Below are 13410 nucleotides of genomic sequence, written 5' to 3'. Positions count from 1 at the left end.
AAGTAGAGAGTGACGTACAATCCACAACGCGTACAAGATAAACCAGAGGTCAATAATTTGAATACAGGGGTAACGTAAAATCCACAACGCTCGCAATAGCTAGATGATGGAGCCGACGGGGCCGACGGGGCCGATCTGGAAGGAGGGGGGGGGGGGTTTCCATCACTAAACCAATTCTGGAAGTTGCAAAATGGACTCTCAAGGTCTAAGCTGCTAATTGCTCGCTTCTGACTAGTCCTAGGATTTGTAACTGAACATGTTTCTCTTTTCCTTCGAAAGTTTGATACCCACTTAGTCTCACTATTTTATCCGTTGATATTATTTTCGACAAGACGCAAGGTATAAAACTGAGGAAAGCTCCTCAAGTTTTTGGCCCAAATGCTGGTTTTCCTTCGTAATCGATCCCTGGACATTGCAGAATATAAGATCAGTACCTAGGCATGCTGCATTCCGGGCTATTGAGCAGTCTCTGCGTCTACGCGCCGCAGGATCTGGGAACGACTCTTGCAGTCGGTCTTGGCTTCGTCCTTGCTGTCTCTTTGATTCTTAAAGAGCTCATTGCATTTTACAACGCAAAGTTTCACCCTCTCTGCGGATTTTTGGGACCGCGTGCGGCAACCAGATCCGAGACATGGCTGTACCAAATGACCAAAAGCGACTTCCCAGAAGAAATCTTCGAAAAACTTCACAAAGAATACAGTGAGTCCAAGTTTTTCCAACCAGACAGATAGTTTGAAATCAAAAGTGACTCTTTACTAGATACCCAGGCCCTTCGCATCGGACCCAATGAGCTCCATATCAGCGACGTTAACTTATACAAAGTTATCTACAATCAATCCAGCCCCTTTCCCAAATACGCTGCATTCTACGACGGATTTAACACGCCACACACTGTATTTGCGGAGTGTGACCCTGTGCTACACAAAGAGCGCCGTCGAATGCTGAATCCACTTTTTTCTCGTGTTGGATTGTTCAAGTTGGAACCCATCATTCAACAAAAGATCAGCATGCTTGTTGAGAAAATCCATCTTCTAGCAGGAAATGGACCACTCAATGTTTATGATGCTTTCAGGTAAAATACATGATGATCTTGTTTTCCCATTGCTGACAGACACTCCTATCAGGCTAATGACCACTGAGGTCATCCTCCAGTTTGCATTTGGAAGAAGTGGAGGCCTTATTGAAGAAGATCAGAATGGTTTCCGCTCTTGGTTTCTGGAGGGCTTCGACGCCGCTTCAAAAAGCATCCCCGACCTGCAGTATAAGCCATGGCTTCGACACCTCACCAATATCATTCCGCAAGCCCTTGTGTATAAATTAAGTCCGGACATTGGAAATTTGCTGGACATGTTGAAGGTACGATTCCTTGCTGTGCAAAAAATGAGTAGCGTGTTATTAGCTAACTAAAGCCGAAGTTTGCTGAAGACTCTTTGCGTCACTGGCAGAAGTCCGAATCTAAACCCGACCATCCAGTGGTATTTGACAACTTGGAGACAGTCAAGTATGAGGAACAGGTGACCGAGGCGATGGATATCCTGATTGCCGGTGCCGACACTACGGCATCTACTTTGACAACTGGGTTGATCCATATCTTAAGCAACAGCGGGGTTGAGCGTCGGTTGGTAGAGGAAATTGATTCACTCCCGGTAAACGAGAATGGCCAACTTCCTCTTCAGGCCTTGGAAAAATTGGAGTATTTGGTATGTCATGTTGTGCTTCCTTTCGCACTCGAACAATCTTAACAAAACGGTTGCACAGAATGCTACTGTCAAGGAAGCACTTCGATTAGGAATGGCCGTTCCAGGTCGGCTTCCTCGCATTGTACCCAATTCTCTCACGGAGCCCTTCATGGTTGATGGCAAAGTTGTACCAGCGGGTACTATCGTCTCCATTTCTACCTATACTATGCACACAGACACTTCGATATGGGGCCCAGATGCCCGTGAATTTCGACCTGACAGGTGGATCGGTCCTAAGAGCAAAGGACTAGATCAGTATTTCTGCGCCTTTTCAAAGGGCGCCAGGATGTGCATTGGCCAAAAGTGAGTGTTATAGCCATCTGCTTTCAACAAAGGAGATTTGTTAACTTTTTCTCTCAGTCTTGCGCCTGCTGAGGTCATCATTGCGCTAGCATATCTCCTGCGTAACTTCAAAATGAGCTTGCGATCAAAAAGCGATATTGGAGTTCGAAAGGATCGATTCACGTTGCAGTATGAAGATCCTGGGTTTCAGGTCACATTCAAGCCGCGTTGCTGATTTCAAATACGATGGTCCTGGCACTTCACTTTTCCACATGGCTGTTACGGTACAACTTACAACATAAGGCTATTCAGAATCAATACCGGGACGCGACTGAAATCCTCTCTTCCTCCTTCCGATGACCTGCAGATGATCTAAATGGAAGCAAATGCCATGCAATCCCACAGACTTACAAGGAAGATACATGTATGTAGTTTACTCTCCTTCGGCAAGAAATACCTCCATTCTATCCAGTCGTACCATTAGTTTTGCCGTCTTCAACCTGTGGTTATCATATTATCCCTACCTAACATTGGCTCATAGTGCCAGATAGGGGTTTGCTTGCACCTGGTGTTTTGAATATATGTCGACTTGGATGATTGGCAAGTTGAAAGGAGATCGATTAAGATAGGTTGAGGAATGCACTCAAAGTTCAGTGAAAGCAGGTGCGTGAGATCGACCGCTTTCATACTTAATTAGGAATGGGGGCTAAATCCGTGACCATGACTAAGCGGGAACTAAGGTAAGGTGTCCAATAGGACCTCACAAAAGTACGGAGCTTCCAGCTCCGAAGTCCGACTTCAAACCCGCACTCCGTATGTAGACATGGGGTGATGACCGACATTAATTGAAACGTTCCTCCAACGTACACCGAAGCTGTCCCATCGATATTCCATCCCAGTGTCACATGCCATAGTCCTCGCGACTCTCGTTTAACTCCATGCATCATCCTTGACACCCAAGACCTCCCAGAATCGTATTCCAAATTCAATGCCCATGCAATCAGCTCTCCCTCAACAACTCCTGTTCGGATGTGAACACTGTGGAATCAAATTCCAACGAAGGGAGCATCTAAACCGCCATGTTCGCCGCCACCTCCAAATGAAACCTTTTACATGCCACCATTGCGGTAAATGCTTTTCAAGACAGTGTGACGGCCAGAATCTCCATCTCCAGTATTTCGCTAATGTGGTCCAAATAGAGACACTCTGAAGCGACACACAGTGACGCATGATCAACAGCACGGTGGCTTGACTAGGCGGGCTCTAAAAGCTTGTAGTGAATGTACCCGTTCCAAGCAACGTTGTAGCGGAACAGAACCATGCGATCGTTGTAATCACCGAGGCCTGCCTTGTCACATTGCAAAGTCCTCTGAAACATCCAAGAGCGACACGGGTGAACCCCAAATTGGGCATCTAGAATGCTCTCAGATCGAGGAAGGCGATCTATCTGGCCACCTTTATTCACCTTACCCAGACTCACATGCCTCCATCGTCGGTGGAAATCATCCACTAACTCAGTATGAATTTCCCTGGATACCGCAAGGTTTTGCATTCCCATTTGTCTCACCTTTTGAGATCTGCCCCACCAACACCAGCGATGTGATGTTCTACGGTGACCGCACTGCTCTCTCTTTTGGAGAGAACACTAGCTTTTACCCCGACGAGCCGGTTGCATCGACACCTCGGCGGATGAAGAATAGTGGCACTATAAGTACGCCTGAGAGACTGTCAGATGAGCCTATGAGACAGCGAAACCCTGCGACACCTATGAGATTTCAGGGTTACCAACCCGAACTCTCCATTCCTGGCTTCCCACAGTTCTCTCCAGATGATACAGATCTACTTGTTTCTGAAGACTATTGTCATGTAGCAGAAGTGTCCAAATCGGATTATGATGCACTCTTAAGACTCTATCATGAATCAGTCCCGGCCTCAAATTCGGAAAAAAATGGCAACTTTCCGCGCCGCGAAGTAATCAATGCCTTTGTGCAACTTTACTTTGAATTCTTTCATCCGGGCTTCCATCTTCTGCACCAAAGCACCTTTCAATATCGACAGGGGTCTTCTTGTCTATTTCTCGCCGTTGCTGCAATAGGCGCCCAATACTCCAGAGTCACATCTCGGGGACAATGCAGCCTTGCTCTCTTGGAGGCCCTACGACGTGCTTTGCTTAGACATGTAGGTTTTTTCCTCATCTCCTCCTTTCTTTTGCCCCAGGCAGAATTTTGAGCTAATCCATTTGCCAGATTAAGCTGGACCGCCCACCTCAACATGATCTTCAGTTGGTTCAGGCAACAATTTTATGTACATTCTCTTTATCATTCTGTGGAAGACACCATGCCCTGGCTCAAGCACAGTATTTGCGTAGTCTTCTTGTGAATATGTGTCGGCCGTTTATGACCCAATCTATTTTGCACCGCGGGTGGACTCCTCAAAAATCCTATCCAGTCAAGGAAAGCTCGTCTGACTGGGTGGCACGGGAATCTTGGGCTAGAGTGATATATTTTACTTGGTGTGAGTTCATTGTCCTTACTCTCAGCACCTTGCATTTCAGATACTGATTTTTTCACCGAAAAAGACATTGAATACTTACATTGGACTTTCTTCGATCTCGCTCCTCTGATCTCAATTTCGGAGCTACATGCCTGTCTGCCCTGCGATGATAAGTTCTGGCAAAGCTCCGATCTTACTGAAACAGGGGACTTGATGCAAGCAGATACTTGTAAGTTTTTTGTAGCATTCCCAGCTATATCTAGATGCTTCAATTAACATTATCAGTGCCGCCTCACTCACCAAGTGTTTTGGATGTCCTCAGTGCCATGAACTCGGGTAAAGAACTTATGTTATCATTAGGAAGCTCGGCATCTTTGTTTACCATGATTTCGGCGTGCGCAAAAGAGCGATATCTCTTCCAACTTCTGAAACCAGCACCTACGGATGGCTCCATGAATGGGTTAGATCCTGCCATTGAGGTTATATGCACTACTCATTCTCACCAGACTACGATGCTTGCAGACCAGGCAATATCAAATATTGCAGGCAAGCTCCATAAATATCGACTAGCACCAGATGAAGCTTCTTCCGAATTCGGGACGTTCTCTGCTATGAAAAAGATTTACTCTATATCCAGGATTTTGGATCATATCCCCTATACGCTTTTGTATGTTTCTTCTGGTTGGATGACATCCAAGAAGGATACAGAAACCAGCCTGGCAGAATTGGAAAAACGACTACGGCATGATCCTCAGAGATCCCGAAGAACATTGACGTATGCGGCACAAGTATTCCGGCGGGTTCGGAACCAAAAATGGCTCGAGGCATGTGATCCACTTTACGTGCTCCTCGCAACGCTATATATTTGGTTCTATGGGCGTACATTTGAAATATCACCAGACCCAGACAGCGCAATGTGGCCATCGCTGAAGATTGATGATGAGTCCCTCGATGAGACTGACTGGGTGAAATGGGTGGACACTGGTGAGATGAGAAGACCCCATATGGCCGGTATTGGCTTTTTGAATGGTAAAAACCATGGCCACCGCGTATTGAAAGAAGCCATTCGAGTACTCTCTAGTGGTCAAGGCTGGCAACACTTTGCTCATGCTGTCGCGGCCTCGCTTCAACGAATTTTGTCTGGTCTTGCCCCTTCCTTCAACGATATATAGCTGCTACCAGGAGTGAATCCAATAACACACCAAGTCAATTACATCACAAATTCAATATCTGAAGGGACTATAAAGAAACCAACAATCCCAGTCAATGTCTTTTCTAAAGACATCCATGGATAGAAGCGCTGTGCATATCCCCCGGAAGTGAAAAAACATATGAGTACACGTGGTCTAGGTTAAAGGTTGATATTGATTCATGTAGTCTGTAGGCCGAATCGCCCGTAAAATTCGGGTAACTTTTGTCATATACTGGTCGTGCGGATTGTGGTAGTAATGTCAAAAATGGGCGAAGTCTTAGACAGGGAGGGTTTTTCGGTTCTCCAGCTTTATTTACTAACGCCGACAATGCCATTATTGCGAAGAAGCTTCGGCAAATCTGGCTCGTTAAGTCCGTCAATCTCCGCCGATTTGACTAAGTGGATCTGCATAGCTACAGACACTCTTTATTTCTCCACGATGCACAACCGGTGTTTGCGCGGGGCCGACGGGGCCGATGGGGCCGCAGCCATACGCAGCCTTCGTGAGTGAGGATATTTTCCATGAACGCGCGTTCAGCACTTCTTCAATTCCGTAAGTGAAGAATCCGTAGCTCATTTAACGGAGCTGTCTCAGAACTACCAATGAATTGAGGGTATGTGGTCAAAGATGGGCCAATGGGAGCCAACCAGCTCATATGGCCTAAAAGAAACGAACATGGGATGAGGCGATCGCTGTTGCAGCATTGAATTGCGCGTCAGTGAGAAATAAAGTGATGTCCAACTGCATAACCACAATTTATCAACAGCCAATGTCGTCACAACTAGAAACAATTACTCATATAGGATGCTCAATGGCAAAATCTTGCATACTAGGCTTCCCGTCAGCCACAGGGCGCGAATGCCTTTCTCCCCCCTGTTAACCGCTATAACTTTCGGCATGTCATCTTGAGTGTGATTTTTTCTTTGCCGACGACTGATATGGCTTTAGTTGAACCTTGGAAAGTTTCAAGGATAAACACCAATTACCCAGAAAAATGGAGCTAGAAGTCTTATTCGCCCGATGCAAAGGGAGATATAATAGAGAGAATAGAGAGCATAATCCCAAAAGTTACCTGTAAACAATAAAATGTTAGATGTCTGATAAAGAAGTTTCAGTGTTGACCATACATAGTGTATTGGGGAAAGACATCCTGTCATACCGGAACGGTCTGCATGTCAGCATGTGTGCTATAGCAAGCGTGGCTACTAGTTTAGAATACACACCCCTATACCTCTCCTATAGTACCCCTAGAGGCCATCCCCTCGCTAGCACTCTGTGTGTGGTCGGTGTTGTTGCTGGTGGCTCCCATGCTGGATCGACCCGTCTGCACTGCACTACGCTCACGTCTTGAGCTCTGCATAGCCCACAGCCGAACCCATAGTGGGCTATGGGCCTATAGTAGCCAAAGATTAATGCACCCATTTGGCTCAACATTGGTACCAGCCTGATCGCTGTATTTTGGCATGATATTCAGACCGCCCTCAGCCCCTCCCTGTACGGTGTATCGTAATATCTTTAGCACGGAATAACTAGGCCTGATTGGCTGGGAAACTCATAGCAGAGCAAGAGAAGGGCCCCGGGGCTTATATTCATGTCTTTTATTAGGACGGGCATAGGTTCAGAGTGTGTTAACCCCTATTACCCTCAGGGTGAGAATTGTCACCCCGTTCTCACCTCCCTCACCCTAGTATCGAGACTTCTCACCTATATCACCTGCACTCACCCTAGAGTGCCGCTTAGGTGCTGAGGGAGCATTGACTATTGGCTGTACAGAATACTCGGCTTATGTGCAGTCAATTGTTCGTGAGGCGTGACAAATACGATAATACGAAAATGCTCCTGAATCAAGCCAAGGCCAAAATATACGAGTAGCTAAAGTCTTCTAGGAAGAGCGAGCACGGAAATGAAGGTTCATGCCCATTCGGCATTTAGCCGGATAAGGATCACGCTCTGTGGTGAGACTTTTGTATAAATCCTCTCATCTGATATACGAAAACGAGAACGACTCGCCTGAAAATATAGTATTAGGGTAAGTAAGCATAATAGCGGGAAGAGGAAGACCGGGGATGATAGGTAATGATCTGATTATGCTTGTGCACTTTATAGATTACTATGTACATGAAATTTTTATCCTAGCCTAGGATATTCACCGATCTTCTCTCATATTGACTGTTGGGGAAGATAAGGGATGGGGTTCGGATATTCGAACACTTGGAAGAAGTGGGAAAGGTCTTCGCCAATAGACCCTTAGATCTGCTGGGGCTCACGGCAAACAAGGTCGGCACCACCCTATATATTTGGGTTAGATATCATAGTTTAACATTCGCTCATGATGAACTGAAACATACGAGAGGAATGAGGCAGCACAAAGCTGTTTGCTTCTCAGCAGAGCAGGTACTCTGGAAGTCCTCAAGGCTGGAGGGAGCACCGGAGGGAATCTTGCAGTCCAATGCGGCAACTCCAAGGTTGGTAGAGCAGCACTGAGGGTTGACGAAGTACTTGCCGGGGCAGTAAGCCTTCAGCGAGAGGAGAGGAGAGGGTGTCGCGGGGACCGCAGAGGCAGTCAGAGCGCTTAGGGCGAAGATGATGATGCTGGAGGTGTACATTGTGGAAAGCTGAAGGAGTGGAATGGAAGTTGGATGAATGAAAGACTGGAGTTAGGGGAAATGATGAATCGACAGCGGGTACTGGGAATTTCTTTTTATTAAATACTAACGATAATATCTCGATGAAAAATATCTACCCCGTAGCTAGTTGTGGAGAATTGCAGATAGATACTTGCCCGTAGAGGAGGTGATCTACAACACTAAATATAGAGTGGAAGTGATCGGTCAGATTTTAGGTTCTTCAAATCGAGCTAGATGCACTAGTATCAATCGACCCGCTCAGATCATGCAATTAGATCCCATCTTTGTTCAGATTTAAATGACGATCAACCGTGCAGCTGCCAACCTCAGGGACGAAGCTATTGTAGATGTATTCACGCAGCACAATATTGTATCGTCTTTTCTTCCTTCTGATTTATCTACATGAAGTTGATTGTGAAATGTGTCTCAACAAATATGAAGATATTGAAATATATCATCTTATCAAAATATATAAATGTAAAGAAGATCCCTTCTTAGTCTCTAGAAATAGCGGCCAAGACTGAAATGCGTTAACGGTCGGCCCCCTTACAGCTGCAATCAATAGGGCCATTGAAATTGCCATGAGCTCACCTTACAAACTAGTAAGCTGCTGCATGTGATCTCCCTATCTCTCTCTCTCTCTATAATTATTTTGTAATATTGAGCCAAAACGTCTCTTACCCTGCTCGTAGTGGACAGGAGCCCGCTAAACCATCAGTGCGTCCTATGACTTTTGAGGCGGGTTCAGTTAGACGGGCACTACCTCAGATTAGACGTAACTTCCCTATCCGCCCGCTCCTCTATCACTTCTTTAAAGTAGTTCTTGATAAGACTGCCTTTATCCAAGAATTTAGTGTGCTATTCTACACTCTCTGGACCGATCCTTCGCAATACATCGAACCACAGACTACCAATACCAGCATTGGGACTATGAGAAGCGCTGGTCTTCAAAGAGCTGCAAGAAGGCTTGCAATACTTGCAGTGGAGGAGTAGACTAAAGATACCCCAAGGAAGGTCACGCGAGGGGAGCATAGGGACTTGTTACCTTTGTCGCCGGAGGAGTACGAGCAGAAGATGAATTTCTGACGTTTCTGGACCAAGAAAGAAGAATAGACACATAGCGTCATAGGTACCGATCTAACAATTGACCGTCCAATATTCATGGCCGTTCGTCGCTCTATGTCGCTTCACCCAATTACTGATACCCCACAACGAATCGTAATCATTCATGATATTGGGACAAAATTTGCTGCGAGTCAAGGGAAGTCCCCTTAAATCGGTGTAAATTGCCGAGAGCCCGAAATTGCCGAGCCGAAATCACCGACGCTACCATAACCCGACGTAAAGACTTCCGCTCGGCGATTTCTCATGCGAACTTACAAGTAATGTCAAAATCAATCTCAAGCCAAACGATGGACCGTGTGCCAATCAGCTCACAGCGTGTGTTCAAGCCAAGCGCCAAGAAGCGACGTCCCCCATTGGCCTGTATTCAGTGCTATCAGCGAAAGCTCAAATGTGGAAGAGAGCTTCCATCCTGCAGTCGCTGCTCAAAGGCAGGAAATGACGGCTGCACCTACCGTGGTAACCCAGCGAAATTTCCGTCAGTAAATGGAGTGTTGAACGATGGCCATTCGGGGAGCACTAGCGTCGTGACAACGTCCTCACCAACTCCCGTCTCATCCACAGCGACATCGGGAAAACCTAGGGCCTCCTCTGACTGCAATGGAAAAATGACCCATTTGAAAGGACAAGGGACCATCACCAAGTTCTATGGGTATAGCTACCCCCTGAACCTTTACCAACAGGTATGCCACACCATGTTATCTAACAAACATGGAACATCTCCTCAATATTAGTGACAGTTCGCCGAGCTTCAATCTTACATCGTTCAAATCAAGACCAAAAACCCCGGCGATCAACACCCTTCGTGACGAGATTTATCCTCTGGCCAATGATGATTATCAGCCTCGTCCACTAGTGCACGATACTGTGCTTGGAGACAACTTGAGGCAATTGATTCCCTTGAAACCCGTCGCGGATACATTCGTCCAAACTTATATTGACAGATTTGAGATCATACACCGAGTGCTCAATATATCGGTTTTCATAGCTGATTACAATCGCCACTGGACCAGTCCACTTTGCACGCCGGCTTCCTTTTTGGTGCAGTTCCTCTTGGTAGCGGCAGCCGCTGCAAGCTTTCACCCCAAAATATGCGTCAACAATATGAGTCAACAAACCGTCCATGACCATGCACTTGATTGGATTGAGGCTGCGGAGTCATGGCTCAATTCCTCGACTAATCAGCCTCCTCAATCCTGGGACACCTTGGCGACTCACTGTCTCTTGCTAATTGCGAAGCGTGCAAATTATATCCAGGAGGGTTCTTTCTGGACATACACCGGGGCACTGGTCCGGTGGGCTATGGCAGCAGGATATCACCGTGAATATCCATCGACAGAGAGAACATCACTCTACGACCGGGAGATGCGTCGGCGCTTGTGGATGACAATCGTTGAGCTCGATATCCAGGCCGCTGTGGAAAGGGGGATGCCCCCAAGCATCAGAGCGGAAGATTTTAACATAATTTCACCGCTGAATATCGACGATGACAAGCTCCAGGAATCAGGCCAAGATTTCCTGGAAAGTATGCCGCTCGCTACATTCACGGAAGCGTCTTTCCAGGTCCATATGTACCGCTCTCTGCCTATCAGGTTGAAAGTGTGTGCATTCGTCAATGGATGTACGGAGCAAAATGATTTTGACCGGGTCTTACACCTTGGGGAGGGGCTAGAAAAAGCACTCCAGGATATTCCAGAATGGAGCAATTTCCGAGACAATCCGCGACAGCAGCAGACTATGTTGTACGTGAAGAGATTACTGAATATTTACTTGCACCAGTATGCACTCTTGTTGCATATACAGTTTGCAATCCAAGCCACGCCATCATTCAAATCTACAATCTGCCGACGTGCAAGACTGGATGCATCTTTGAAGGCTCTTGACCATTACCAAAAGCTCATACAGGATGGAAACGTACCGGAACAAGCTTGCAAGCCCGGCTTGGTGCTTGCTGCACTGAGTATCTGCCATGAAATTTACACAACCTTTGGACCTCAAGGTAAGCAAAAGGCCAATCCCATTTCTTCACACTTTTTTGGGTGCACCAACGAGATGAGAATAACTTATTAGTCGAAAGGTTCAATTCAATCAGCTACAATGACAATCTTGCCCCAAATCTCGACATTTCTCGTGACCACTGTTGAGCAGGTACTACCGATTTTAGAAAAGAGGCTCGACTTGACATTTCACGGATTAAACGAATATTACCTCCTCAGTATGGTAATTGGATTAGTCAAGTCCAAGCTGTGGCCAGAGTCATGCGCAACGTCCGACAAAGAGGCAGCAGATAGAGTGATCCGCATCTGCACAATACTGCAGACGCGACGGGCAGCCATCCAGTCAGACCACTCTCTGCTAGGTTCAATGTAAGTGTTATATTCACAAGCACCATCCAAATCAATATTGATTGTCTCTAGCGATAATGGAATTTCACGTGGGCTTCACTTACCAGAGGATGCAAGCTGTATGCTCCACGACGGCGCGACTGAACTACTCGGCTCAATGGTATGTAACTGGTTCCTGAGATTTCGACGTGTTGCAGCCACTGACGAAGATCGGACAGTTCTCAGAGGATTTGGGATTTTTTAATGACAGTACTGACTTCAGCTTCTTCCATGTATAATCAAATGAGCCTTGCTCAAGCATATCGCCCCGAAAATGATGATGTCACTTCAAAGTCCTTTCACTCAGTGGGAGTTAATGAAAGCAGATCCCATTTATAATACAAATTGAATTGAAACCCGCTCGAGGAGGCTCGAGATGGGTTTACACAATTTCCAGAAGCTTTGCCTGCAGATAAAACCTCGCCGCGGTAACAAGGACAACTCCGAACAACATCACCACGCCGCTGAAAACTGCAGCCTGTGTGTACGTTCCGTATCTTTCTAACAAGGCACCGCATATTGGAGTTCCGGTCAGACCAGCAAGGCCAATAATGGCCATTGACATGCCGAGATGAGTGCCAATTTGATCCGAACTTGGCGTCACTTGGGCAATGCAAGGAGACATTAGCGACACGATTCCGCCGGAAAAGAAACCATAAAGCCCTGCAAAGACAATGATTGACGTATTTGAAGTTATCGCGATCCAGCACAAAAGTAGAATCCCTGTACAGGCACTGTTGATGATCAAGATGTTGAAGCGACCAATCTTATCCGCAATCATACCTGGCAATATTCTGCCAAAAATGGAGGCAGCATTGAGGATCGACAAAAGGTAAGATGAAAGCTGCGATTCCATGCCATAATACTGGGCATATTGCGGAAGATAGAAAAATGGTGTGAAAAGTCCCCACATCATACAGAAGACACCAAGTGTGGTGAGAGTGAAAGGAGCGCGAGTGAAAGCTGCCGGCAAGAGGATTTTGCCGCGACGAGGAGGAAGTCTCCCTTTAATAGTTACCATTGCGATCAATATCATGAACAAGATGATGAACCCCACAATTCGGACAGACCATTCGAATCCCAAGGATGGATTTCTCAGCATATTGCTCAGGGCAATGGGAAATATGATTCCCCCGATGGAAGATCCAGAGACTGTCACACCGAGGGCTGCTGCACGTCGATTATGGAAATAGTGGCTAACGCAGGTCATGGCGGGGGCGAAGAGCATGCCAGAAGCACTCCCACCCAAGACCCCTTGGGCAAGCATGAATTGATAATAATTTTTACACAGAGATGTCATCATGACTGATAGCACGATGGCAATTGCAGGTACATGAATAATCTAACATGAGAGTATGTCAGTGAATGATCGCCTAACAAAAAGACATTTCAAGTCCTTACCGAAGCGCCATATCGGTCGAACAATGGCCCACCTATAAGGCTACCAGAGAAAAGAAAACAGACCTGCACAGAACCAATCCAAGAAATACTGGATGAAGTCTCATTGGAAAGAAAGTGTTCGGTGTAGTAATCCTGGTAGACTCTGCGCCATGCATCAGTTAAATTTTCT

The 13410-nt window shown here is 46.4% G+C and overlaps 6 protein-coding genes across 6 annotated transcripts; 4 read left to right on the top strand and 2 right to left on the bottom strand.

Moving 5' to 3' along the window:
* Positions 1–440: 440 nt before the first annotated feature.
* Positions 441–2256, top strand: N7529_007237 (cytochrome P450; the record flags this gene model as incomplete). Its single annotated transcript, XM_057242764.1, has 6 exons — positions 441–699; positions 760–1072; positions 1125–1356; positions 1416–1700; positions 1759–2042; positions 2100–2256. 6 exons carry the CDS (start codon positions 441–443, stop codon positions 2254–2256), a joined length of 1530 nt encoding a protein of 509 aa, XP_057098123.1.
* Positions 2257–4897: 2641 nt separating this feature from the next.
* N7529_007236 (uncharacterized protein) lies at positions 4898–5686 on the top strand (the record flags this gene model as incomplete). Its single annotated transcript, XM_057242763.1, has 1 exon — positions 4898–5686. The coding sequence occupies one exon, from the start codon at positions 4898–4900 to the stop codon at positions 5684–5686; it is 789 nt and encodes a 262-aa protein (XP_057098122.1).
* A 2268-nt stretch (positions 5687–7954) lies between these two features.
* Positions 7955–8313, bottom strand: N7529_007235 (uncharacterized protein; the record flags this gene model as incomplete). Its single annotated transcript, XM_057242762.1, has 2 exons — positions 7955–7996; positions 8056–8313. 2 exons carry the CDS (start codon positions 8311–8313, stop codon positions 7955–7957), a joined length of 300 nt encoding a protein of 99 aa, XP_057098121.1.
* A 1433-nt stretch (positions 8314–9746) lies between these two features.
* N7529_007234 (Zn(II)2Cys6 transcription factor domain-containing protein) lies at positions 9747–10265 on the top strand (the record flags this gene model as incomplete). Its single annotated transcript, XM_057242761.1, has 2 exons — positions 9747–10139; positions 10197–10265. The coding sequence occupies 2 exons, from the start codon at positions 9747–9749 to the stop codon at positions 10263–10265; spliced, it is 462 nt and encodes a 153-aa protein (XP_057098120.1).
* A 295-nt stretch (positions 10266–10560) lies between these two features.
* Positions 10561–12045, top strand: N7529_007233 (fungal specific transcription factor domain-containing protein; the record flags this gene model as incomplete). Its single annotated transcript, XM_057242760.1, has 3 exons — positions 10561–11455; positions 11549–11822; positions 11874–12045. The coding sequence occupies 3 exons, from the start codon at positions 10561–10563 to the stop codon at positions 12043–12045; spliced, it is 1341 nt and encodes a 446-aa protein (XP_057098119.1).
* A 177-nt stretch (positions 12046–12222) lies between these two features.
* Positions 12223–13107, bottom strand: N7529_007232 (uncharacterized protein; the record flags this gene model as incomplete). Its single annotated transcript, XM_057242759.1, has 1 exon — positions 12223–13107. The coding sequence occupies one exon, from the start codon at positions 13105–13107 to the stop codon at positions 12223–12225; it is 885 nt and encodes a 294-aa protein (XP_057098118.1).
* Between the last annotated feature and the right edge of the window lie 303 nt (positions 13108–13410).

The sequence above is a fragment of the Penicillium soppii genome, assembly GCF_028829465.1.
Source record: "Penicillium soppii strain IBT 18220 chromosome Unknown utg000005l, whole genome shotgun sequence".
Taxonomy (NCBI): domain Eukaryota; kingdom Fungi; phylum Ascomycota; class Eurotiomycetes; order Eurotiales; family Aspergillaceae; genus Penicillium; species Penicillium soppii.
This window is presented reverse-complemented; position numbering and strand designations above follow the sequence as displayed.